This window comes from Mus musculus, chromosome 11, assembly GCF_000001635.26.
Source record: "Mus musculus strain C57BL/6J chromosome 11, GRCm38.p6 C57BL/6J".
NCBI classification, from domain to species: domain Eukaryota; kingdom Metazoa; phylum Chordata; class Mammalia; order Rodentia; family Muridae; genus Mus; species Mus musculus.
Window position 1 is genome coordinate 79510920 of NC_000077.6, and position 26402 is coordinate 79537321.

General features: G+C 40.7%; 4 protein-coding genes across 13 annotated transcripts in view; 1 reads left to right on the top strand and 3 right to left on the bottom strand.

Moving 5' to 3' along the window:
* Positions 1 to 26402, top strand: part of Nf1 (neurofibromin 1) — a 242020-nt gene that overhangs the window by 171330 nt on the left and 44288 nt on the right. For all 9 annotated transcript variants that reach the window (XM_006532442.4, XM_006532436.4, XM_006532438.4 and 6 more), the window contains 2 exons: positions 24684 to 25116; positions 25874 to 26214. In XM_006532442.4, coding sequence (XP_006532505.1) covers positions 24684 to 25116; positions 25874 to 26214 — 774 coding nt within the window. The remainder of the gene's footprint in view (positions 1 to 24683; positions 25117 to 25873; positions 26215 to 26402) is intronic.
* On the bottom strand, positions 2466 to 12843 carry Evi2b (ecotropic viral integration site 2b). The gene is made up of 2 exons (NM_001077496.1): positions 12693 to 12843; positions 2466 to 5843 (listed from the first exon to the last, which is right to left on the bottom strand). Exon 2 carries the CDS (start codon positions 5826 to 5828, stop codon positions 4494 to 4496), a length of 1335 nt encoding a protein of 444 aa, NP_001070964.1. The 5' UTR covers positions 5829 to 5843; positions 12693 to 12843; the 3' UTR covers positions 2466 to 4493.
* Evi2 (ecotropic viral integration site 2) lies at positions 2466 to 19690 on the bottom strand. Its single transcript, NM_146023.4, has 4 exons — positions 19450 to 19690; positions 16663 to 16883; positions 12693 to 12816; positions 2466 to 5843 (listed from the first exon to the last, which is right to left on the bottom strand). Exon 4 carries the CDS (start codon positions 5826 to 5828, stop codon positions 4494 to 4496), a length of 1335 nt encoding a protein of 444 aa, NP_666135.1. The 5' UTR covers positions 5829 to 5843; positions 12693 to 12816; positions 16663 to 16883; positions 19450 to 19690; the 3' UTR covers positions 2466 to 4493.
* Positions 15641 to 19690, bottom strand: Evi2a (ecotropic viral integration site 2a). Of its 2 annotated transcripts, none has more exons than NM_010161.3 (2): positions 19450 to 19690; positions 15641 to 16883 (listed from the first exon to the last, which is right to left on the bottom strand). In NM_010161.3, the coding sequence occupies exon 2, from the start codon at positions 16861 to 16863 to the stop codon at positions 16192 to 16194; it is 672 nt and encodes a 223-aa protein (NP_034291.1). In that variant the 5' UTR covers positions 16864 to 16883; positions 19450 to 19690; the 3' UTR covers positions 15641 to 16191. The 2 variants fall into 2 exon arrangements, with proteins under 2 accessions (NP_034291.1, NP_001028883.1); NM_001033711.1 differs by having other exon boundaries at positions 15641 to 17696.

The window sequence follows — 26402 nt, forward strand, 5'->3', positions numbered from 1 at the left end:
CCAACCTCCTATCTTCTGAGGTTGCCTGTTTCCATTCTTTCTGCTGGCCCTCAGGATTTAAGTCCTTTTCCCCCACCCAATACCAGATCATGTTCCCCTCCCCACCACCCCTTTTCTCTCTCAGGCCCCTCCCTCCCCCTTTGTGGTTGCTTTCTTCTCCCTCCCAAGTGGGACTGAGGCATCCTCACTTGGGTCCTTCAGCTTGTTGACCTTTTTGAATTCCTTGGACTGTATCTTGGGTATGCTGTACTTAAATACTTGCTGCTATTATTATTATTATTATTATTATTATTATTATTATTATTATTTGGATAATATACATTTATTAGTGAATGCATACCATGCATGTCCTTTTGGATCTGAGTTATCTCACTCAGGATGATAATTGGTTCCTCAGAAAATTGGAAATAGATCTACCTAAAAACCCAGCAATCCCACTCTTGGGAATATACCCAAAAGATGCCCCACCATGCCACAGGGGCACATGTTCCACTATGTTCATAGCAGCCTTGTTTGTGATCGCCAGAACCTAGAAACAACCCTGATGACCCATGACAGAAAAATGAATACAGAAAATGTGGTTCATTTGCACAATGGAATACTACTCAGCTATTAAGAATGAGTTTTGCAGGCAAATGGATGGAACTAGAAAATGCCTTTCATTTTTAAAAACTGTGTGTGTGTCTGTGTCTGTCTGTCTGTGTAATGTGAGTGCCATGATGTACATGTGGAGGTGAGAGAACATCTTGGAAATCAGTTTTCTCCTTGCACCATGTATATGGGTCCCTGGAATCAAACTTGTCTTCCAGTTTGACAGCGAGTGCTTTTACCCCCTGAGCCAGTGAGTCCCCTTCAGCCTCTCTAGAGTGTTCCTGACTTATCTACTTGCTTTCTGGGAATGTTTGACATTGTTATTATATCCCTGGTTTTCCCATAGTGTTCCTAACAACATTGACCTAACTGCTTATTTGTCTTATGGAAGAGCAGGCTGAAAAGGACAGTCACATGAATGCAGCAAGATGACAGACCTGTCATGGTTCTGGAGTATCTTTCATTGAGGAGGGACAGTCAGTTTTGTACCCAGAATTATTTGAAGTCATTCTTTTCTGTTTGTCATAAACATGGCGTAATGTTAAATTAATTTTCTTCAGCTACTTTTCCGTTTTTATGGCTGATTAGTCAGAATACTGTAACTGTGTATATAGAGGACTTGTGCTACTCTGGTTTGACCCCTCCAGTCTTTTTTTTTTTTTTTTTTTTTTTTGCTCCTATTGGTGTGGAGAAGAACTGCTTTCAATTCATTTGCTTGCAGTTACATCTTAATTCTTTAAAAAAAAAAAAGATTAAAATATGTATGTGTATATTATATGTTTTTGTCTTCTCATGTAAAAGTTTGTGTGATGAATTGTTCTATATCGTATTCTGTTTTTCTTATTAGTTCATTTTAAAGATAACTCTATTTAAAGAGACGTGGGTTTGTCTCATTCATTTCTTGTTGCCTTGGGGAATATACCTTAGTTGTTTTGGTCTGACTTGTCCCCATACTTCCATTATTGCCAATAATGACATGCTCTGATCCTCGTGCTTGAAGAGTTTCATATTTTGCCAGTAACTTTTTTAAAACTTCTTTTTGTCTTTTTGAGATAGGGTTTTTCTATGTAGTCCTGGATGCCCTGGAACTCACTCTGTAGATCAGGCTAGCCTCAGAGACTCACCTGTCTCTGGCTCTGAGTGCTGTGATTAGAGGTGTATGCCACCATTTCTGGCCTTTATGTATATTTTCAAGAATAATCCATGTATATTTTTTCTTCTCTGGATGTGTTTATGTTTTATAAAATTCTGTTGTTTTATTTTTACTGTCCACTATCCATTTCTGTTATCCATCTTTAAGAACTTTCTTAACATTTATAGGTATTAGTACTTTGTCTTTATTTAAAATATCTCAATTGTCTTGTGTTTGTCTTTTGACTTTTTAATACTGAGTTATATTTTGGTTTTGACATTTGAAAATTTTCTCTTTTGTTTTTGTTGCTTCTAGACTTTGAGCCTCAGCTAGGAAGATGTTTGCCCATGTTTGGATTATAAAGGGGTTCAGCAGCATCTTCTTGTATTGTGTCCACTCTATGCTATTTATATCTTGTCTACTTAATGTCTATTCTAAATGTGAAATGTGGATCCAATTTTCATTTTTCCAAATATCCATTCAGTTGTCTCTCCAGCTCCTCCATTGGCTACTGTCCTGTCTAGGAGGTATTTCTCAATACCCATTTTTTCAAGAGGTCAGTAAGTGAGGTGCTGAAAGGAACAACTTTGGAAAGAGCCTTTTAGTTCCACAAGTGATATGAGAGGAGTTGGATGATTGGCATTCAAGCTGCTACATCTAATTACTCTAATACTTAAATACAAGAAATTCTCAAAATTCCTCAGTGACTGCTGCAATGTAAATTAGCCTTAAAATCATATTTGAAGACACGTGAGAAATTTTATTGTGAATGACAGAAAAGAACCAATGTAATAAAATGAAACGCCATCATGCTTGAAGTAGGTGTTTCTGTAGATAAAAAAAGTGTTATCAGTAAGAGGTGGCTTGTAAGAAGTAAGGTAAGTATTGTATGTAAAATAACACTTAAGCCCAGTGTCTTTTAAGGTGTTTAAAGGTCACACCGTTAATCACAAAGATTGGGAGACAGAGGCAGGTGTATCTGTGAGTTTGAGGACAGTGGGTCTATAGAGAGAGAGTGCCAGGACAGCCAGGGCTACCAGAGGACTCCTGTCTCAGAACACAAACAACAACAATAATAAATTTACATGTATTTATAATATGTATAATAATTGTTTATTGATAATTATATACTAAATAATAGTAGTAGTATGTAGTAGTAATAGTAGCAGTAGTAGTAAAACTCCACTGCCCGAGAACCTTCTTGTTTTTATTCTACATGGGATTTTTAGTATTTGAACATTAATGTTACCAATAAATACTATATACTATCTTGAAAAGTGCCAAAATCTGTGCTCTAAGCAACTGTCCTTTCTTGGACTTGTAATAATAATAAGAGAAGGATGGCTTGTTGGGCAGATGAACATTTGACATCTGCAAAAGGTAGGCCAGTACCCACTGCCGCCTCCACTTTAACAAAAGTTGTGCCCACTTCTGTTCTGAGTGCCTCATACTCAACAACCTTCAGGTGATGATTACATTCCTGCATTTACAAAAGGAGGCTGGGGCTGCAGTGATGGGTCAGTACTTTAGAGAACTTGCTGCTGTCCTATAGGACCCAAGTTCAGTTCCCAGTACCCGTGTTAGACAGCAGCTCATAACTTCCTGGGACTTCAGTTCCAGGATGGCTGGTATCCTCTGTGGTCTCCACAGACACCCTCACACAGGCTGGTATCATGCATGTGTGGGAAGAGACACACAGATACAGCCCACTTCTATTTTTTTCTCCCGTCTTCCATATCATTTGATTTTTGTCTAAGTGGTTAGTTTATGCTTCCCTAACATTTTAGAAAAATGTTTACATTTTGGGGGCAGTGAGATGGGCTTAGAGGATAAAGGTTGCTTGCTGTCAGGTCTCATGACTTGAGTTCTGAATTTTATCCTTGAGGTGGAAGAAAAAAATCAACTCCCACAAGTCATCTTCTAACCCCAAATACAGCCTATCTCTTTGACCTCCACCCCCACGCCCCAAACATTTGAAGAGGAAGAGGAGGAGGAAGAGGAGGAGGAGGAAGAGGAGGGGAAGAACGGAGTTGCAGGGGCTCGGTGGTTAAGAGCACTTACAGAGGACTTGGAGTCAGTTCCAGGACTCACGGGGCATTGGCAAATGTTAGTAGTGCCATCTTCTGTCTTATATATATGTGTGTGTGTGTGACTATATGAATATATACACACATATTCAGGCAAAACTCTTATATACATAAAATTTTTAATTATAAAGAAAAAAGAAAATTTTATGGTAAGTGCTCACTTTTTCAGGGTAAATGTATCCCAAACACAGCACTCAGACTTCATGTTTTAATACAGTTTGGTAGCTGTGTGTTTAATCTCTATAAATGAAAATATTTACTTAATATTTGAAGTATTAAAACTTTGACCATTTAAAAATTTCCATTTTTATTATACCCCAAATTTTGAGGTGGAAAAAATAGAATTTTATTTATTTAAGATATGTTTATATACAGCTTTTCGGGGGAAATCTATTGGGTAATAATAAGTATATGTAGATCATATGTTTCCAAAGTGATTAAGTTATTGAAATATCTATCATTAACATATATAAAAGGCACTCTGATTTAAAAATTACTTCTGTAGCTGGTAAGCATACCACTGTAATAATCTACCCGTGTACGTGGGCTTCAGTCAGGGGTCAGGTAGTCCCTAAAGAGTCTCTCAGGTGCCAGGTGTCATGTCCTGTGTGCCATACCACGAAGACAGGAACGTGTCGGTGCCATCTCAGGATGGAGGGCAGTCTAGAAAGCCAGCTGTCACTTTACAGCAGCTCTGTAGGTGGAGGTGGCAGGGAGTCTGTGAGGTCTGGATGGAGGTCAGGAGTAGAGAACTCCTGGCATTGAGCCTCGTGGGCCGACTCTTGATTGTTTATAAAATCTCCTGCTGACAGAGGCACATTAAATGAGTCAGGGGGTGGCGGGAATGGCTCTTGGATCTTGGAATGCTGTTCTTCACACACTTGATTTAGACCATCTGGAGATGGTTGGGGATTGATAGAATCATTTGGTAAAGGAGATACAACTGTCACTGTGGGCTTGTTTGGTAGGTTCTCATCCAAATCAAGAAGGGGAGGTGGCAGGGCCAGATCTGCATCATCTGAAGACACGGCTGTACCAACTGTTGACCCATCAGCACTGTCTTCTGATAAGCCATTTATTTGAACTTCTACATTATCAGTCTTGAGGTTGCTGGTATCATTAATGTGTTCACTTGATTCAAACAACTTAACTTCTAAATCATCTGCTAGCAGTGTGCTTTTACTTGGTTTCCAGGTCATAAGTGAGACAACTGATGCACGCTTTGTGGATGCCTCACTCTCTCTGATGTTATCCATACACATTTCTGGTGTTTCTCCATCAGCAAATGGAGACCTACCTGCCCAGTTTTGATCATTTAAGACTGGCTTCCTCAAGTATTTCCACAGTATAATCATGAGTATAGCTACCAACATAGAAATTATAATAGTACCGATTAATATGGCAGCAATTGCATTGTGGTTGTTTTTATGAGCAGTTCCTTTGCCACTTGGTGGTTCTGAAGTGAGTGGTGGTGGTGGTGGTGGTGGTGTGTCCCTTTGTAAATAAATAGTTGGTGTTGATTTTGTGGGCTGATTATGAGTAGACTCTACTTCTGGTTTTCCAGAAGAGGTAGGAGCAGGTGATGGTGGCTGTTGTGTGGAAGTATAGACAAGATGTTTTGGTGGTTGTCCAGTAGAATTATAGGTAGAAGGTGATGGCTGATTGGTCAAAGTGAACCCAGATGGTGATGTTTGAGGCAAGGAGTTGTTGACCGCTGATTCTGCTTGTCTGGTAATGTTATAAGTAAGTGGGCTTGAAGAGACATAAACAGCTGGTGTTGCTTGTTCAGGAGTGATTTGGGCAGGTGATGCTTGCTGTCCAGAAGAAATGTTCTTGAATCTTGTTGTCTGACTCAAAGCATTCCCTGCTGTGTTTTGAGAATCAGTTGTAACATATAACGACGGTGTGATTAAAGTAGACAGTGATTGCTGCTCTGTTGTAATTGCTTCTGTCTCTGAGAAAAACGTATTGTCCAGGTATTGACAAAGCACAATGAAGACCAGATACTTGAATTCCATTTCAGATGTTTTCTCCTTACCAGTGATTTCACAATGAAAGAAAAAGAAATATGGTTAGCTATCACCTGGCGTCTAGTTACATTGGACTCTTCATTACAGTGTCTGACATACAGTGATTAGGCATTTGGTTAAATTTCATTCTAGTTTCTACTTGACACAATGTGATGCTCCGGTTTATAGTATAGCATCTGGAGTTCCTGAGAAGTAATCTTAATTCTTTTATAAAATCTGTTTAACCTTGCAGCCCCTCTAGGTTCCTCAGCTTCTACTCCTTCATTTCATATTGTCTTGAGTGTGCAGGCTCAACCTGATGCCTGTTCGCTGTCTGTTCCCAGAAATAAAGTGGTCTGCCTTGCAGAGAGAGCACTGGTGACCACAGTGCCTTACACTATTGCCTTTATGTTCTTTCTCTCTCTCTCTCTCCTCACCAAATTTGACCTTACCGACTAGTCCCTCGCCAGTATTTCAGTAACCCTTGTATTACAGTTTTTCCTTTGCACCACTTCAGTTAGATCTTTTTTGCTCCTGTCTCCTAAATATAGACACTCAGCATCCAATCTCTCTCTACCTTTCATTTTTCTTTGTTCTAGTTCTGTAAGTGTCCACTCTCACCCTTCTGCTATAACTACCAAACCTGTGCAACCTGAACCTCCTTTGTTCTGAGTCCATTTGTATCATGTCTTAGTGGGCATGTTTTATATATATATATATATATATACACATATATATATATATACACACACACACATATATATACATATATATATGTATGTATATATATATATATATATTTCATAATCAGCAAATTCAGTAGATCTAGTCCCAAGGGGACCTCACACCTCTGGTCTGTATGGCATCACACTCGTGTACACACACTCACACATGAACACATACACAGAATGAAAGTTAAAAATACAATCTAAAAGAAAAAACAAAAACCAAGAAAATCCTAAAGTGATTCAAGTCTCTCTAGCCCAGTTGGTCAAATAAGCAAGCCCATTACTGCTCTCATTCTGATACTGGACAACCACCTTTGCACATCAGACCCTAGTCTAGATTTGATAAATTTAAAAAAATTAAGTTGCTTTCAAGTGTTTTAAACTCTTACGGTAAAAATTAGCAGGTAAAAAGTAATCTCAGCCAGGTGTGGTGGTTCACACCTTTAATCCCAGCAGAGGCAAGTAATCTCTGTGAGTTTGAAGCGAGCCTGGTATGCATAGGGAGTTCCAGTACAGCCAGGGCAACAAAGAGAAACCCTGTCTTGAAAATAATTTGATGTTTCCTCATACTTAGTAGATGAACAGAGGAGTTAACTTGGCAAGGGGGAACTTTGGAAAGGTTTTCCAGAGATATTGAAGCAGATTTAAATCTTAGAATACTATAAAGAGCTAGTTAAACACATCTGTCTCCCAGCTTAGACAGTGTGCACGGGCACCTGGGCAAGGCTCAGCATAGGCTTGACAGCTATCTTTCTGCGGGATGTCATAGATGGTGAAACTTTGAAGGCTTAAGTTCCGAAGTTCCGGCTGATACTGTCCACTTAACTCAGTGTGTGAGGTCACCTATGTGTGTTGTTTTCAGTAGCCTCACGCTCTAAAGTGACATTGTCAGTGCTGAGGATAATGGGCTCTTCTGGACATCCCCAAGCATAGTGTCTCTCTCTGAGAGAGCTGAGCTGTCTCTTAACGTGAAGGAGGGACAAGCTCAGACTGTTAGATACTAGTTTCTGTGTATGATAAGAAATTCATTTTTCCAGGACTCTGAAGATGCAATAGAAGGTTTTGACAGTTTGAGTAGTTTGTATTTCTTTACCCAGTTACCACTAGCATAGTAGAATGATGATGACAAATGACACCCTTCTTGTTCATTCTCTCTCTTGTTTGTTTGTTTGTTTGTTTGTTTTATGTTTTAAGACACTCGCCCAGTTTAGCCCAGGTTGGCCTTGCTAAGATCCATGATTGCTGAGATCACATGCTTGAGCCAGAGGACCTAGACTTACAAGAAAAGATAATGTTTTTTTCTAGTCTGTTTCTTCTTTATATTTTCTCTCTCATGCTTGAAGCCTAAACTGTAAAATAGCTCTCTGAAGCCCCTTGCCTGGTGCAGGTTAGTTACCCTTGAACCATGCATGACCTGGTTGCTACTTCACACAAGGATACACATCTCTGTCTGGAGAAAACCTTACAAACCAAGCTTTAGCTTCCTTGAATACTTCCTAAACACATTAAATTATGCCATTTTGCTGCCTTTAGTGTTTTCTTTTTTTCCCTAATCCTTTTTTCTGCTGACTATATGTCTGAACCTGTCTTCATCTTGTAGACCTCAATTTAAATTCCCCTTCATAAACCCAGTTCTCTGACTGACCACAGGCACAGATAGCTTCCCCTGGGCATCCTCGGCCTGCTGTCCTGCTGGTTTCTTTGGCCCTACTTTGTGGATGTGCCTCATTCCTGCTTCTTCCCACCTGAATGGTTGTTTTTATTATGTTGTTTGCACATTTTCTATTATTATCCCCATTGCCTTAAACGAGATTATTTTAAAAAACAATTCCACAAAGGTAGGAAAAAACAAAGGAAGAAAATACCTCTATAGAGTATGCTATAAATGGGCTAGAGAGATGGCTCAGCCGTTAAAGGGTAGGCTCACAACCAAAAATATAAGAGTATTCGATAAATTTGAGACTTACATACTTATTTCATTTAACCTTCACAGAAGCAAATTAAAATGAGTTGAGCAGCTTGTCTGGGTTGTGGCTGTTAGTGACAGCATGAGGTTGTACCATGTGATTCTAAAGTCTGATTTGTGTCTGTTCTCCCTCCGTTTCAGGTTTTCTAACGTCGATTCTCCATGCCTTTCATTTTAGTTGCTCAGTAAATATTTAATCTGCGCTGGCCTCTTGGTTCTTTACTGTCTCACTTTGACTTTCTGTTAAGCCTTCTACCATAATACAAAGAAAACTTAGTTAAATTCTGTGTTTTATCCATCTTTTAAGGTTTTTTTAGGGAAACATTGAAATTTTTGGCGTGGATATGAGGGTCTGACTCATCTCTAGATGGTCATCATTCCTATCGTTCCACACAGTAATTTTATAGGTTACTTACCCAAAAAGCTTTGGTTAGAAAATGGTGTTCAAAGTTTTCTTTTGTAAATGTTTTTAGAAAATGCTTTCCAAAGCAACAGAAGATATAGAATTGTCTCCAACTAAAAATGTTTCCTCTTTTGTGACTTTGCTTAAAATAAAGAAACCATATGGTTCCTCTTTTTAGTTAGCTGAAAAAGGAAACAGAGAAGGAACCAGCTAACACAGGAACCGAATTATAAAACCCAGTGTGGTTTGTAAGATCAGCTTTGATTGGTTCATCACCTCTGATGTCAGTAGGAAGCTAGAGGCTTCAGGGTGATGCTTCCACTTGTCAGCAGTAGTAAAAGCAAAACCCACTTTTAAAATAGCATCCAACATTCCCCTGCTCATCATTTCTGTCATGTACCCTCCTAGGATCTGCCACAGGAGAGTACTAGAACCTCTTAGAATCTCACTCTAGCAGCTCTGCATACTCTAGAGAAGCATCAAGACAAAAAGAAGACATTTTGGATTTAATAATTTTGGGGGACAGGAAGCCTGACTCTTTTCAGATTTAATGAAGCTGTTTCTGTTACTGTAACATGCAAGCTTATTCAACATACTTGCCAACTTTGTAACTTGTACATTCCTAAATGGACACTGTTTCTGCAGAGAAAGATGATGGTCAGCTGATTTGGGGCAGGGGATAAAAAGGGGATTAAAATTTAGAATAGAAAGAATGGGAATAAGTATTTTTTTTCTTTTATAAAAAGGAGCACTAACAAGAAATTATAAAAAAAAAAGGTTTAGGATGCACTAGATATGTGGGAAAGGATCAGTTGATTAGAAAAGATATTGAAGAAAAAGAAATAATTGGAAATGGTAGTTGCTTATTAACTATCAGGAAGTTACTAAAGAAGACTGAAGTAGGTCAAATGCAGTTAGAGATGGGGGTGGGGGTGCTGGGGACTTAGCTCAGTGGTAGAGCTCTTGCTCTTGAGAGAGAAAATGAATGAATGGACATAGGTAAAGAGGATTGTTGAGAATTGTCATTTCCTGTCATTGGCCTGTATGTGGGAACAAGAATTAACAAAGAGCTGACCATCCAGGACAGAGGCTACATGACCAGTCCTCAATCCAGGCTCCATTCAGCTTCCCCTACCCTCACTGCCCTGCCACAACCCAGAGGTAACCCTGACAACCACAGAGACCTAGGAACAGTCTATGTAGGACCTTTCTTAGAAAGCCTTTACTCTCCTGCTCAGGGAAAGCTAGATTTCTCAACCTTATTATAGCAATACTTCTCTCTATTTAAATTCTGAGGTTTAAATCTGCATTTTGGTTCTTTGTTTTTTTTTTTGTTTGTTTGTTTGTTTTTGTTTTTTGTTTTTTTAAAGGGAAAATGTACATATTTTTAGTGACTTCGTATGCACCGAGACAATGAGATCGGAACTCATGGTGGCCTGTCGCATACTGCCAGGGCTACAGTGATTGCCTGCCATGCACATGGCCCTGAGTTTGGTCCCCATTACCACAAAATTACCTAAGAAAAATTAATGCTGTTCAATTGGCTATCATAAGAAATACATATCATTTTAATAAGGAATTGATGAACTTAGGAAAACATTCCTTAGGGAAAAAAGGTAAGTGTAGATAGTTATGTCAGAGTTTGTCTTTGAACTGTGCATGGTGTCTTAGGCCTTTAATTCCAGCACTGGAAGTAGAGGTAAATGGATCTCTGTGAATTTGAGGCCAGCCTGGTCTACTTAAGGAGGCCCAAACCAGCCAAGGCTAGATAGTGATAACCTGTCTCAAATAAACAAACAAAATTAGATCTTTCAGTTATTTTGATATAAGAAAAATAAGTATAGCTGGGTGTGGAAGCTTATACCTCCATTTCTGGAGGCAGAGGCAGGGAGGTCTTAGAGTTAGAGGCCAACCAGGTCTGCTTGTGGGTTCCAGGCTAACCAAGGTTATATTGTAGGGAGACCCTGTCCCCAAAAACCAAAATCAAAAGCAACAAGTAAATTATAGTACACATATAAGAGGTAGGCACATAGTACTAGTGCTGTCTCTAAACTAGTGAGATTTTAAAACCATAGTAGGAAGAAACCAGAAAAGGAAATCAATCTCAAATTACAAGTAGTATTTTATGGCCATTTTTTATCAGTAAAAATAGCTACCATTGCTGAACACCAGAAAATTCCTGAGTAATAAGATTTATTTGCATGACCTAGGTGGTTGTATTTTCATCTTCCAAGTTTTAAAAAAAAAAGAAAGAGAGAGAGAGAGAACTTGGTTAACTTGACAAGCTGTCACAGCCCTAGTGGTGGCACAGTATGAAACCATGCTGCCCTGAGCCTTGGACTTCTGCTACATGCTGGAGCCTTTGTAGAATTATGAACAAGAAAGGCAGAGGAGAGGCAGAGAGGCAGAGGCCTAGGCAGAGCCAGGCAGATCTCTCTGTGAGTTCAAGGCCAGCCTGATTACAGAGTTCCAGGACTTTAATTAATTAATTAAACCAGGATGCTATAAAGAAAAGTTATGTTGATAAAGTGTTAAAATAGGACCTAACCCACTTCCAAATTATTTTTCTTTGGGATTGCAGGTCTTTGGAAGCTCAGTGCATTTTTATTTATTTTATGTAATTGTTCCATTTAGTCACAAGGCAAGTATCTTTTGTATATACCAACAAGTTTTTACAAAACGTTCTTTCTGTGAATGTTTCTTTCTGTTCATATTCTTCACTAACAGGTCAGCTCAGAGTATGTGGCATAAGCACACATGTGAATATGCACATACCCACTTTATCATAATATTTTTTCCTTATGGAACTTTTACCTTATTTTTTTTTTTTTTTTTTGGTTTTTTCGAGACAGGGTTTTTCTGTATAGCTCTGACTGTCCTGGAACTCACTTTGTAGACCAGGCTGGCCTCGAACTCAGAAATCCACCTGCCTCTGCCTCCTGAGTGCTGGGATTAAAGGCATGCGCCACCATGTCCGGCCTTATGGAACTTTTAAAATGACATAATATATGTCATAATTATTACTTAAATATAAAATTTATTTTATACAAAAATGACATCTAATTTAATTTCTCTTTAAGTTAAAACGAAGGTGACCATTGATGGTTTATAAACTAAAGTGTTAGACAAAAATAATTTATGCCAGTAATGGTAGTGAATGCTTTTAATCCTAGTAACTTGTGTGTTGGAGACAGAAAGATCTGAGTTAGAAGCCGGCCTGGGCTGCATGTAAAAGCACTGACTTTTTTTTTTTTTTTCTTTCTAAATAGTGGGGAAAATACTGATGAGATAATCTAAATCTATAGGAATAGACAGTCTGTGTAGAAAGTAACTTAGACTCTGTCCCCTCTCTGTTTACAATGCCAGGCCAAACCCCAGGCCTTATACATGTGGGGCAGGCTCTGCCCCAGCTTGAGAATTTTTTAAACAATATTTTAGAGATTGTAAATTTAGTCAAAGCCTGTAGAATTTAATTTTATTTTTAACTCTTGCCTTACTTAAAATTATTAAAGTGATTTAACAAATATTTTGACTGAGTAAACTTCAAAGGGCTGATAATATTAAAATCTTGATAAAAATCTTTCAGACAGTATCAACCCTGAGTATAAATTTATAAAATTCTGCACAGCAGGACCACAGAAACTTTCTGTAGACATCTTTAAACTGTTGAGAGCTGAATTCAACTAAGTATGAAACACTAATACTGTTTTAGTTTTTAAAATAAATAAGCAAAACTGAAATCAGAAATCAGAGGGCCTGTGTCCAGGTGTGCTTACCTGTGAACTTCTTTCGCAGAATGTAAATTCTTGTTCTAACAGGACATGTTGGTGATTTGGCTGAGAGAGCAAAGGGGTGTTTCAGTGCGGATTAACGGTGGTCTCCAGCGCACTGAGACGGCTTCTGTGCAGCAGAGGAAGTTTATCAGTAGCCGTTACAGGAAGTGCAATATGCCACAGAATGACTAAGAGTTTGCTCCTTCACCAGAGCGTATTTTGAAACACAATCTATATAACTTTAAGTGCTTGTAGCTGATGTTTGTAACTGATCCCTGACTCTCCAGGCATGGGGATCCATAATCTAAAAATTTAGGACGGAGTCTTGCCTGAGAAATTATCTATTCTGAGGTAAATTCTGAGGGATATTTCTTATTAGAAGAAATGAATGTTGTGTAGGTCTCAGGCAAGTCAGTGCCTTCTCACTCACCATTTCCTCCTCTAAAAACCTACTGTTTTGGAACATTGTGAGCACTGGGTAAGATGACACCTCCCATGGCAGGTGAGCCGTGCATGTGAGTGTTACTCCTTCATCGGTAGCTTAAATTGACTCCATGAGGATAACTGAATTATTCTGTGTCTGCCACCCAACTTCATCTTTGATTGCAGAAAATGGGAGCAACTGTCTGAAGTCATTTCCAATCAGGTCTGTTTTACCCTTGAAGAAGACAAGCAGAGCCTGGCATAATGATGCATGCCTGTAATCTCAGCATTTTAGAGGCAGAGCAGGAGGCTCTCTGGTGTGTTGGAGATCATCACACACAGTGACTTTGAGGCCAGCCTGAATTACAGAACAAACAAAACCCCTCACTCCACCCCCAGACCTTATAACCACAAAAGGACTAGGGCAGAGCAGCCAGAAGAGATGTGAGAGAAAGAAAGACATTCATGATGCTCTGGAGAGTAAAAGTGAAAGGGGAAAGTCTGCTTGCCCTCTGTGCTTTAATTTTCATTTTATCGACACTTTGCTTTATCTGGTTATGATTTACTAAACATTTAGGGAGAGGAACTTTTTTTTAAAACTAGTAGTAAATTCATGAGAAAATTTGTATCAGCAGTTAAGAGCACTGACTGTTCTTCCAAACAACCAAGTTCAGCTCCCAGCACCCACATGGAAGCTCACAACCATCTGTAACTCCAGTCCTAGAGAGGATCTGGTGCTCTCTTCTTGCCTCTGTGGGCACCAGACACATATGTAGTGCATAGACACATATGCAAGCAAAATACCCATACACATTAAAAAAGATAGAAAGAAAATAATTTGATTTCATGTGCCTCTCAACACACAGTTCATTTAAAGATGTAACCCAGAATTTGAAGTAACAGAGTTGACAGAGGTAAATGTGATGGTCAAGGGTAACACCATCGGGCTGCAGAGATGGCTCAGCAGTTAAGAGCACTGACTGCTCATCAGAAGGTCCTGGGTTCAAGTCCCAGCAACCACATGGAGACTCACAACCATCCATAATGAAATCTGACATCCTCTTCTGGTGCATCTGGAAACAGCTACAGTGTACTTATATATAATAAATAAATCTTTTATACGGGGGAAAAAGGTAACATCATCTAGGAAGTTAGGAAGAAACACCCAGTACTTGACTTGAAAGTCAGCTCAATATAACTGGAATCAGGTGGAGGGCGTGAGATTAGGCATTGATATTTTTATTTGGTTCTGATGTGTAGCCAGGATGAATCACTAATTAAGAGGAAAATGTTAAGGGCTTAGAGGGATGGCTTAATAGTTAAGGGCATTTGCTGCTCTTGTAGAGTACCCAAGTCTAACACCCACCTGGCAAGTCACAGCTGTCTGTAACTCTAGTTCCAGGGGATCTGACACCCTTTTCTGGCAAGGGCACTGCATGAACATTGTGCATAGACATACATACAGGCAAAACACCCACATAAAATAAAAATAAATCCTTACATTTTTAACAAAGGAACATACAGGGCTGGAGAAATGACTCAGAGGTTAAGAGCACAACCAGAGGTCTTGAGTTCAATTCCCAGCATAGTAGCTCATAACCATCTGTAATGAGATCTAGTGACTTCTTCTGGCACGCAGGCATACATGCAGGCAGAATGCTGAATAACAGATAGGTAGGTAAGTAGGTAGGTAGGTAGGTAGATAGGTAGGTAGGTAATTAGGTAGGTAGGTTCGTAGGTAGATAGGTAGGTAGGTAGGTAGGTAGATAGGTAGGTAGGTAGATAGATAGATAGGTAGGTAGATAGGTAGGTAGGTAGATTAAAAAAAAAAAAGAAAAAAAAAAAGAAACATCCTGCTCTTGCAAAGACCCAGGTTCAGTTCCCAGGACTCACATTAGGTGGTTCAACATCACCTGTAACTCCAGCTCTAGAGTGATACTGAATAAACTAGATTCTGTGAGCACCTGTACTCACAAATGTATACACACACACACACACTTCACTTTCTTTTATTCATGCTGCTCTGGAGAGTAAAAGTGGAAGTTGATCATTTATAAGTTACTTAGCATCCTTAGACTCTAAACATTAACCAGCTTTAAAGCATTTGTTATGTTTTGTTGTTAATGCTTAAGACAGGGTCTCAATGTGTAGGCTAGGCTAGCCTCAGAAACCTCTGATTTGAGCTTCCAAAATGTTGGGAATAGTATATGCATTTATGTTTGTATACCATGTGTATGCCTAGTTCCCAAGGAAGCCAAGAGCCCTTGGAACTGGAGTTGCAGCCAGCTCTGAGGCTTGTGTGAGTGCTGGGAATCGAACCAGGGTCCTCTTGAAGACCAGTCAGTGCTCTCCTCTCTTCTGAGCCATCTCTCCAGTCCCTTTAGATGTTATTCTTGAACACTAAAACATTTTTATATTTATTCATAGCCTTCTGTTGTGGGAGTGAATCTGATCTATTTTGGTTGTGTTGTTTTTCTTATTTTTATAACATATTCTAAAACAACATAAATGAAAGATACATAGTCAGCTTTGTTCTAAAGTCTGTTTTCATTTATTGTACAAAATTAAGTTTTAATGTGTTATGTATAATAGAAAAGCAGTCTTGTCTTACGCCATATGTAAAGGTAAAAAGATGTAGCCTAATATTAGCTGTACTAAGATAGCAACTGGTACAGGTTCTATCTCATCCAGTGAGAATGTACCATTGCGTTACATAGTTGAATTCTACACATTGGGAATTTGACATCTGCTTGGCTCTAAGGGCTTAAAAGAACTCTTCCAAGTTCAAGTACATTCAGACAGAGGTCATTCACTGCTGAACAGGAATGTTTAATTACCTCATGTTATTTCTATTAGTTTCTTTAGCTGCTGTTGTTTTACTTTCTTAAAAATATGAAGTACGAAACAGATATAAACCTTGAGCAAGCATACATCTCCCTTTCTGGTCTGACGCTAAACAAAGAGCATGTCAGACTTTGGATCATCTGAGCAAACGTGGATGGGAAATACCACCAGCCAGCTTTATTTCTAACTCTGCCTTCCTCATTGCTGCTTTGCATTTCCCTTTCCAACCCACAGCCTAGTTGAGTTTTTCAGTTCCTTCTTCGTGCTTTCTCTCCCTGGCTGCTGTAAGCACACCAGGAGATTGCAATAGGAGGTTGGAGCCTGTGAGCTCCTTTGCTCTTTTCCAAGTGTCCGACTCAGCAGTCCAGAGCCCACTACTTGCCAGAAAGTCACCGTTGCTCCGCGGCTGGCGCTTGCCTACTTGCTTTGACCTTTTGAGAGATGAGACTTTGTTTGCCAGAACCACAGTTGATAGAAATAGAAAGGTACAGATAAGGAAAAGCACTGCAATTACAATTAAGCAAATTAGCATGGCCGTGTTGCTGGTGTTCTCCTCACAGACTTCCTTTTTAAACGTTTCCCCCTGACTTTTGATCTCTGCTGTTGGAGAACTGTTTCTGAAGGCATGGGGCGTGGAGGACTTGAGTGTAGATGTGGAAGCTAAAGGCACAGGGGGAGATGATGCAGGCTTGTCTGTGGCGCTCACCTTGTGACCCACGGCAGGAGTGACAAGGTTTGTGTTATTGTCACTCGGATGTCTGCTGGAGCCATTCTGATTACTGGAACCTGAGGCAGTGACACTGCTAGCCCACAGGTGTGTGTAGTTTGGTCTTGTTCCAGAAGACGACGAGGCCCACACTGTTGTCATCAGGAAAACAAGATGCAGGTACTGTCCTTTGTGCTCCATACCTACAGGTCCACTGCTATCTGTTGGGACAGCAATATCAGTTGTTAGTTTGTGGAAGAACAGTGTCTGGCACGTGGAGTAATTGTTGTTAACAGGCTGCACTTGAGATAGCACAAGGACGCCAGAGATCCATGCCTACCTTTTGTTATTGGATTCTTCTCAACTGAATTTGTTGTTTTGTTTTTTAACTGAATTTTCATTTCTGTTCTTAGATTGTACATAAAAATTGAAAACTTTTGTTGTACATTCTGTAATGCTGTAAGTTAGCATTACAAATCTATTGACCATGTTTAACCTTGCACCATAGCTCTACAAATTCTCCTTTTAAGGGAGTGCCCTGGACCTGGGCTTGGAGTCCGATGCTTCTGCTTTTGTGCTGTGCTTCCTCTTTGAAGGCTCCTTCTCACAGAAGTACCACCCTCTGACAAGCACAGCCTCATCTTGAAGGAAAGGAGAACATGGCCTTGAAAGTTTCGTTTCAAGTTTTAAAAGATATAACAAGTGGCTTTTTTTGTGGGAGAGGGAGGGTGGAGGTTGGTGGAGCCTGAGAGCAAGTGTGCATCAAATGAGAATGTGAAGTGCGTTTGTCCTTTCCAGCATGATGCTAAGCAGCTTGAGGACTCTGGTCCTAGGATGCAACTCTGTGAGTACCGCTGATTCCACCTCTGTTGCTGTAGCTGGCTATGGCTTTCCAATAGCAGAGGCACAGTGCTTCTCTCAACCAGAACCCGGAAAAACAAAAGACTTCTTTGCTCTCAAGAGGTATATAAAGGTGGCCACCCTTATTGTCAGTTTGTAACTGACATCTTTTTCTCCCTTATTTTAACAGAAATCTACAAAAGAAATTATAGAGAAAAATTAAAAGGAATCACTCATCAGGCTCCTGGGGCCCAAGAACACAGTGCTTGACTGTGAGCAGCTCACCGTAGCATTAGAAGGCTGAGACAGTCAGGGGCAGCCTTGTGGTTGCGCATGCTCAGCCCTCGTCCCACCCCTCCTCCCAGACATTTAGTTTAGTTTAAACAAAGTTTAGTTTGGGGCTCAGAGCTTCCTAGAAGCCAGTGTCAGGACAAGATTCTGTTCTTAGCTCTTGTTATCAGCTATCTGCTTAGAGGTCTCTCTGGGGGTGTCATGTCTGCCCCAAGTGCAGCTAACCTAGCAAGAGACATTTGGCTACACCTTTAGAGAAATAAGTTGTTTCTTCTCTTTAAAAAGTCAGCCTACCTCTGCCTCCTGAGTTCTGGGAGCAAAGGTGGGTAGCCAGGACCAGATGAGGTGTTTATAATACTATACCTGTTCTCCAGAGTCACCCTTGGAAAAATATTTTATTCAGAGCATAAATGAGAGGAGCCTGAGCAAACTCTAGACTGTTCTAAGACTCAATGAGTGTAGTTGTCTTGTTAAGATTGTTTTATAGCTGTTACTTTCAAACTTGACTATGTGGAGGAGTTTTTTTTTTCAGGTCTAGGTTAGGGCCTAAGATTCTGTCTCTAAACTACTCCTAAGTAGTACAGATACCACCCTGCTGGTCACACTTGAGCCAGGGAGGTTTACTATGGTATAATCTCTGGCATTCGACAATATCGAAATGCTAATAAAGCACAGAAGTTGAGATTAACAGTTGAGATATGCTAAGTTGCACAGACAAAAATAGCATATAGTAAATGATGCTAGTTAGAAACTACAGTTTGATTCATATCTTATACGCAGAGTGGAGAGGGGAGCCCCCAGTGCTCTGGGGTCCGATCACTATTGAGATTATGACTGTTGGTAGATGCTTAAAGATCAACTGCACTGGCTTTTGTGCGATAGTATTCCGCTTCATCTTCAAGTTGGATGGTAGGATTCTCACGATACTTTATACGTCAGTCACATACCAAAAAAAAAAGCACTTTAAATTGATTTAGTAAGAAGTGTCCGTCCTTTCCTACCAGAGTAGACTTATGCAGTCAGTGTTAAATGACTTAATGTAGGTGATTTTAATCACATTAGTTCATTCACAGTGCTGTATACATCACAGTGTTGTACACGCTAGCCGTGTACCACAGGACAACATAATAGATCTGCTGTTGGTTGTCTTCAGCCAGATGTGCTGTCATGCCCTAGTAAACAAGCTGTTGGCACCATCAGACTCTCTCTTTGCTCACAATTGCCTGAGAACAGAAACTGTTCCTACATCTCTATTTTATGCCCCAGAGGCCAAGTTGGCTTAGCAAAGTTTTGATTTTCTGGTTTTGGTTTTGTCTCATTATTTTTAGTCAGATAGGTCATTCCTCAGCTGCAGTAATGAGAATGTATTTCCTTAATTTAAAAACAAAACAACAACAACAACTCAAAGCTTTTCAACTCATTTGAGTACAAACTCAAGACCTTCCTCATCCTGATTTAAATTCCATATTAATAATTATAAATTTTTCCTAGATCTAATTGATTATGCTGTTTACTTAATTTTTCATAGTGGAATAGAAAACACATAGCGATTCTACATTGTTAGATATATGTATATACCTTTGAAAAAGCCCTTCCTCTCTACTAACCTGAACAGTTATAAGTGGGAGGAGTAAGAGAGCCGCATGTGCTACCTACCTTCAGAGCTCGCCCAGCCGTCACTTCGTAAGCCACCTCAGTTCTGCTCTTCTTATTTTAAGTAGAATACTTTGGAGACTGTGAAACTTAAATCTGCAGGGTTTTTTAAAGAGGATATGTACAGCTAGCTTTCCACTCTTAAAACCAAACCACAGATGACACATTTCCTTTCCGCTGCAACTCAACTACATGTCACGGGGAAAGCAAAGACTGACTTGTCCAGCTGGCAATGGGATGACAAGAGGCTTTGTAGCGCCAGTCTCCACCCCCTGAATGGGGAGGGCTTTCCTCTTTCCTTCCCCTTCCCCCTTTTCTCTCCCACCTATGGCTTATTGTTTATGCCTACTATCTGCTTTTGAAATTAGTATTATTCAATGGAAATTACATGATGGCATCTTTAGTGTGGCATTAAAATCACTTTTCTAATTTTATATCACAGACTGATTTGAAAACATAAATGTGGGGTCCTTGGAGGTGTTTGTCAGCTAGGAGGATCACCGAGTCCGTGGAGGTGTTTGTCAGCTAGGAAGATCACACACATCACTGCCGTTTCAAGCTGCGAACTGCAGCAGTGATCTGAGCAGAATTTGGGCCAGAGAATGCTTGTAGGGTGTGGTGTGTGCAGTTGTGTCATTGCCTCAGATTAGACACGTCTGTTCGTCCGGGATGGATTACACGGTTTTGTGTGAAATCAGATAGACTCCTCTGATGATCTCCTTGGTTCTGCTGATCGTACCGAAGCCTGGGTCACAGCAGATCCCCTCTGATCCTGTCTCACTACGATCCTCCCTTCAGGTTTTCTGAGGTGCTTGTTTCCTCACTAGCCCCACACATGTCACGCATCTCTAACGCTGTCTTTGATCATCTCCTCCCTTTTTCTGAATGAGCACCACACTAATCTCCAGGGATCATTAGACACTTTCTCATCTCCTTAAAAAGATGACCACTTTTAATTTATATAATTTAAATTTTTATTTATTTTTATGGTGTCACTGGGACTGATCGCAGTTATCTACGCCTACCTTTATGTAGGTTTTGATGTCACCAGGTTTGCATGACCAGCACCTGCTGAGCCAAGTCTTTCACACCTCCCCTCCTTTTTATTTTGAGTCAAGTTTATTAAGTTGCCCATGGTAGCTTTGAATATTTTTGGGTTTTGCTGGTTTTCCTTTTTTTTTTAAATCTCCTCTCACAGTCCATCCCAACCACAGCTTCCCCTCCCTCCTCTCCTCAGTCTGCCCCGTACCTCCTCTTTCCCAGATCCACTGCTCCTCCATTTTCCTTCAATAAAGAGCAGCCTGAAACAGCTTCTTGTGGAGTTGAAACTGGCCTAGAACTCAATATGGAGCTGAGGACGACCTTGCCTTTATGGTCATCTTGCCTTGCTCCCATGTGCTGGGATCACAGGCTTTTATCACCACATCCATCTGAGCGCTAGGAATTGCACCTAAGCTTTCATACATCCACTAGGCAAGTACTCGGTCAACTGACCAATGCCACAGCCTCCTTGATTCTTACTAAAAGTCAAAAAAGTTGCCTATATTTTCAAAAGTGATTCCAAAATATTTGCAAAATTGAGAATATTGTTTTAAAGCAGCAAAGTGTCATGCTCTCTACATACATTTTTATTAGTAGGCCTGTGCTGGTACCAGCCAGTTGATTTCCAGCAAGCAGGATAGTGGGCTCTGACACTGGCAGTCCACAGAGCATAGCTTGACAAATATCCACCCCCAGGCAAACACTGAGGCCTTTCTGCCCCTCACGGCTGTTGCCTTCCTTTGTTTACATCTGCATCTCTGTAAGCTCACCTATGTGGATCTCATTCTCTAGTTAGTGTAGAACACACTCTTTCCTTTCCACCTCTCCTCAAGCCCCACTTCTCTTTTCTGTTCAGCTCAAACTTCCTTCTATCAGAGTCTACACTGGATTTTTAAAATATCTACATAGTTTTCCCTATATATTTGTAATTTCACGTTGGTCTTACCTTCTTTTGAATGTCACACTGTTTTTTTCCCCTCTGTTGTTTCTCTTGTGAGTGATATAGACTACATCATGCAGGCTGAATTTGTCCAAAGTGCTTAAATCCAAATATTTGCAGGTTTAGATTTCCTTCAGATTTTGCAATATTCACATTTACATACACATAAAATGAGATTTTAGGTGGATAGTGAATGCTAAACACAAAATTCGTCTGTTTCATATGTACCTTATACATATAACTGAAGGCAAAGTTGCACTTTAGTGTATCTATGGTTTGAGCATTGGGTTTGAATTGTCCACCCTGGCATCTGATGGCATTCAGAAAGTGTTTTTCAGAATAGGAATAGCCAACCTGTGTATTTTCTTTTTCTTTTTTCAACTTTTTGTTTGTTTATTTGGTTGGTTGGTTGGTTGGTTGGTGTTTTTGAGACAAGGTTTCTCTGTATAACCCTGACTGTCCTGGAACTCACTCTGTAGACTACGCTGGCCTCGAACTCAGAAATCTGCCTGCCTCTGCCTCCCAAGTGCTGGGATTAAAGGCATTCGCCACCACTGCCCAGCTTTTTTCAACTTTTTAATTGACTGTGAGTTTCAAATCATGTACCCCACAGTCCCATCTCCTCATGCCCTTGTATTTGCCCTCCACGCTTGCAAACCTCACTCCCAAAGATAATAAAAAACAAACAATAAATGAAGTAAACAAAACAAAGCATAGAAAACATCTCATCATGGAAGCTGTAGTATGTCACAGTGTGTCCCACAGTATATCCCTGTGCTTCACACATCTTCACTTGCAAATGTTCATTGCAATGAGTCATTGGTCTCTTTCTGAGGTCCCTGGCTTCTGTCACACCATCAGTATTGGATTCTCATTGGGACTCCTCCCAGACATCCCATTGTTGCCCTCTGTCATGGAGTTCCTTCAGGTCTGGACCAACAAGATTGTCCCTTTCATGAGCTCCCCCAGTTCACAGATAATAAAGATTTAGGGATGGGCCAACTCAAAGCCCTGGATCTGAGCCTAGATGATAGCTAAGCTCATCAGCATGCCAGGTCTTTTTTATCCACACCACCAGGGGCAAGCTCTCTAGCACTGCTGCAGCTAGCCCACTTAATGCTGCCGTCGTCAAGAGGCAGCGTCAGTTCTCCTGCTCGCAAGCCCTCAGAGAGGCTTATCCGTACTCACACCTCCAGAGTCAGCCCAGCTGAGGCATGGGTCCCACTCTCTCAAGTGCTGCAGATAGCAAAGGGTCAGGCCAGTTCTCACCCTCTCAGGGCGGGCCCACCTGCCTTCTCTGTGAGGGCCAGCTCTACTATATTGAGCAGGCAAGGTGCAGGGCCTGCTCTCCCAAGTGCTGCAGCTGGTGGTGGTGCCAGTTCACTCTCTGTCATGACCAGCTCTCCCAGCTGCCTCAAGTGGTGGGGGGGGGTGTCTTTTATCATTTATTCTTTTTAATCTTAAACTGTTTGTTTCATTTTAAAAATAATTTAACTTGTCATTTTATTTTTTGACAAGATTAAAAGTTTTTACATGAAGATACTTATCATAACTCAGAGATAATGGAGCATAAGGAACAGTGGGCCTGAGTTAGTCAAGCACAGCACTCTTCCGAGCTTCCTTCTGTGCCTACTTGTGCTCTTTCAGTTGTGAGCCAAGTGTGCCTGGGGAAGCGGGGGAAACTGCGGGTGAATGTGTAAGGACCAAATCAAGTCCTGAGGAATGAATGGTGTTTGAATGCCTCAGGTCCATGGCAGTGGCAAAGCTTCTCTCACACACCCCCATACACCCATGGTGGGCTGGGAAGGACTGCAGAGCCGTCCTCTCGTCCCTAGGATGTTGGCAGGGTGTACAAATATGAGTGTTTACCAACAGTTGACCAGTGTGTGCCAAAGTTGGCAATTGCAGCTCTCTTTCCCCCTGGTCGGTAAAGCTGGAGACTGCTCACTTACAGAAGTCTCCTGTCAAGACTAGGTGGCCTCGCTGTACCTAATACATTTCCTGAGGGTTAGGCTTGCTGCAGTTGTTGGTGCAGCACCATCAGAGTGCACACAGCCCACCTCCCCCCAGCTTGTCTGCTTGTGCATTTGTGTCAGCCCTTTCTTGATTCCTTCACTGCTCCAGTCAGATTTCCAGGACCCAAGCCAAGTGGACGTGGTGTATGACCTAATGTGGTTTAATCAAAACATGGAACATTAGCTTATACAGCTGAACAGCCTGGATAAATCTAACCATGGGGGAGAATTTTATCTATGACTCAGATTATAGCCAAACTCCAGACTGTCTTTTCACTTCTCAGCTCCTTCTCTTTGGGTTTTGAGGAAGACTTTTCCTTCCTATCCCAAGATAAAATTTATAATCCCTCGGCTGAGCAGTAATGATGCAGCCCTTTAATCCCAGCACTCGGGAGGCAGAGGGAGGTGGATCTCTGTGAGTTTACAAAGTGAATTCCTGCATAGTCATAGCTACAAAGAGAAACCCTGTCTTTGAAACATAATAAACAAGCAAACAAATCCCAGGGCTGTGTATTTTCTTAATTACAAACATGGAGAAAAGCTCTCAAACCCCCACAATTCGAACTATGATTTAGCCTGGGATTTAAGCCTCTGGCTTCATTGTCCTGACTTGAGTCTTTGTGTTCATTGCTGAGCCACCTTCTGTTCAAGGTCAGCTCCATGGATTGGCCTCAGCTTCTGAGCATCTTTTCCAGCCACTGGCCTCTCTGAGGAGTACCCAGTGTCTTTCACTGTCTTCTTTCTTGATAGGCAGATTTGTTGCTATTGCCATAATTTTTAAGGAGTTTGTTTCTTCTCTCTTTATCCTTATTGCTTAAAGCCTGGAAAATATAAAACAAAAAAATCCATACTTTGAAGACTTGTTTTATATCATTGTTCTCTTTAGAAAATTAATCAGAACCAGAGAGATAGCTCAGCATTAAAGGCTAAGCTCAGAACTAGAAATATGAAAAGATTAACGATAAAATTTTTCAAAGGGGTCAGTGAGATGGCCCAACAGGTGACGATGCTGTCATTATAAGCCTGACAACCTAAATCCAGTCTGCACAGCATACCTGGTAGGGAGCGAGGGGAGCTGACTCTTGCCCCCATGGGTGTGCTGTGTTGTCTTCTGGCTTCCACACGCATGCACACGCTCACACCGACATGCACACACAATTAGTAAAGGTAAACAAAAATACTTATATTCTGTACATTCAGAACATTTTAACAATCTATCCTTTTTTTGTTGCCTTCCTTAGGTTCAAAACTGGCCAGATCAATGGTGATCTGCTGATATACCATGTCTTGCTGACTTTAAAGCCATATTATGCAAAGCCATATGAAATTGTAGTGGACCTTACCCATACTGGGCCTAGCAATCGCTTTAAAACAGACTTCCTCTCTAAGTGGTTTGTTGTCTTTCCTGGCTTTGCCTATGACAACGTCTCTGCAGTCTATATCTATAACTGTAACTCCTGGGTCAGGGAGTATACCAAATACCATGAGCGGCTGCTGACTGGCCTCAAGGGCAGCAAAAGGCTCATTTTCATCGACTGTCCTGGGAAGCTGGCTGAACATATAGAGCATGAGCAACAGAAACTCCCTGCTGCTACCTTGGCTTTGGAAGAAGATCTAAAGGTTTTCCACAATGCTCTCAAGTTAGCTCACAAGGACACCAAAGTTTCTATTAAGGTAACCTCTGGTCTGTTTTAAATATTTGTTGCCTTTCCTGACTAACCAGGTTATATTGTGATCTCTACAAATGTTCTCATAGTTGCATATCTAATATTAGTTCCATCCAGATGTGGGAAGACCAAGACTTCTATCTTTATTGTGGTTCTACAGAAAATTGCACACTTACAAGACACTCTCATAAAGCCTGAGTGGTGGCACAGTGGTTAAGAGCACTGGCTGCTCTTCTAGAGATCCAGGATTCAGTCCCCAGAGCCCGCATGGTGGGTCATAACTGTCTGTAACTCCAGTTCCAAGGGATCTTCTGGCTCCCGAGGACACCAGGCACACATGTGAAGCAGAGATATATATGCAGGCAAACACTCATACACACAAAATAGATTAATTTTTAAGGTACTTAGTTTGGGTAAGGGGCAAAAAAAAAAAAAAAAAAAATGCTATAGACTGAACTCTGCCCAGTGGTTGGCTGTGTGGAATGGAAAGGACCTGGCGACATAGTTCTGTTGATTGCATCATGGTTTTTCAGAGTGGTGAGTTTTACCCCCTTCAGTATTTATAAAATTCTTGGCCTTTTTTAAAAGAAAAATGATTTTTTTCTGTTGGATCCAGTTTCTTTTGAGAGTATTTATAAGTAAGTGTTAAAGTAAACTAAATAATCTCATAGCTAACATGGCGTGGGGGGGGAATGAGTTGGGTTTTGGAGCTTCTGAGAATTCTGTGTAACTGGAATCTATTCCTTCCTCACACCGTTTCTCAGGTTGGTTCTACTGCTGTTCAGGTAACTTCAGCAGAAAGAACAAAAGTTTTGGGGCAATCCGTCTTTTTAAATGATATTTACTATGCTTCTGAAATCGAAGAGATCTGCCTAGTTGATGAGAACCAGTTCACTCTAACCATTGCAAACCAAGGCACACCACTGACCTTCATGCACCAAGAATGTGAAGCCATTGTTCAGTCTATCATTCATATCAGGACCCGCTGGGAGCTGTCACAACCTGACTCCATCCCTCAGCATACCAAGATTCGACCAAAGGATGTCCCTGGGACACTGCTTAATATTGCGTTACTGAATTTGGGCAGTTCAGACCCTAGTTTACGGTAGGTATTTCTCTCCCACCCTTCCTTTTTTTTTTTTTTTTTAATTAAATTCACTTCAAGTTGAATAGTATCTCACTGTTGTTAACTGAGTGCCACTGTTAAGGGCAAGGGAAGGCCTAAAGTTTAATGAATCGGATACATTACTGCGTCCTACCTGTGTCATCTCAGGAGTTTTCTCTAAAGAAATC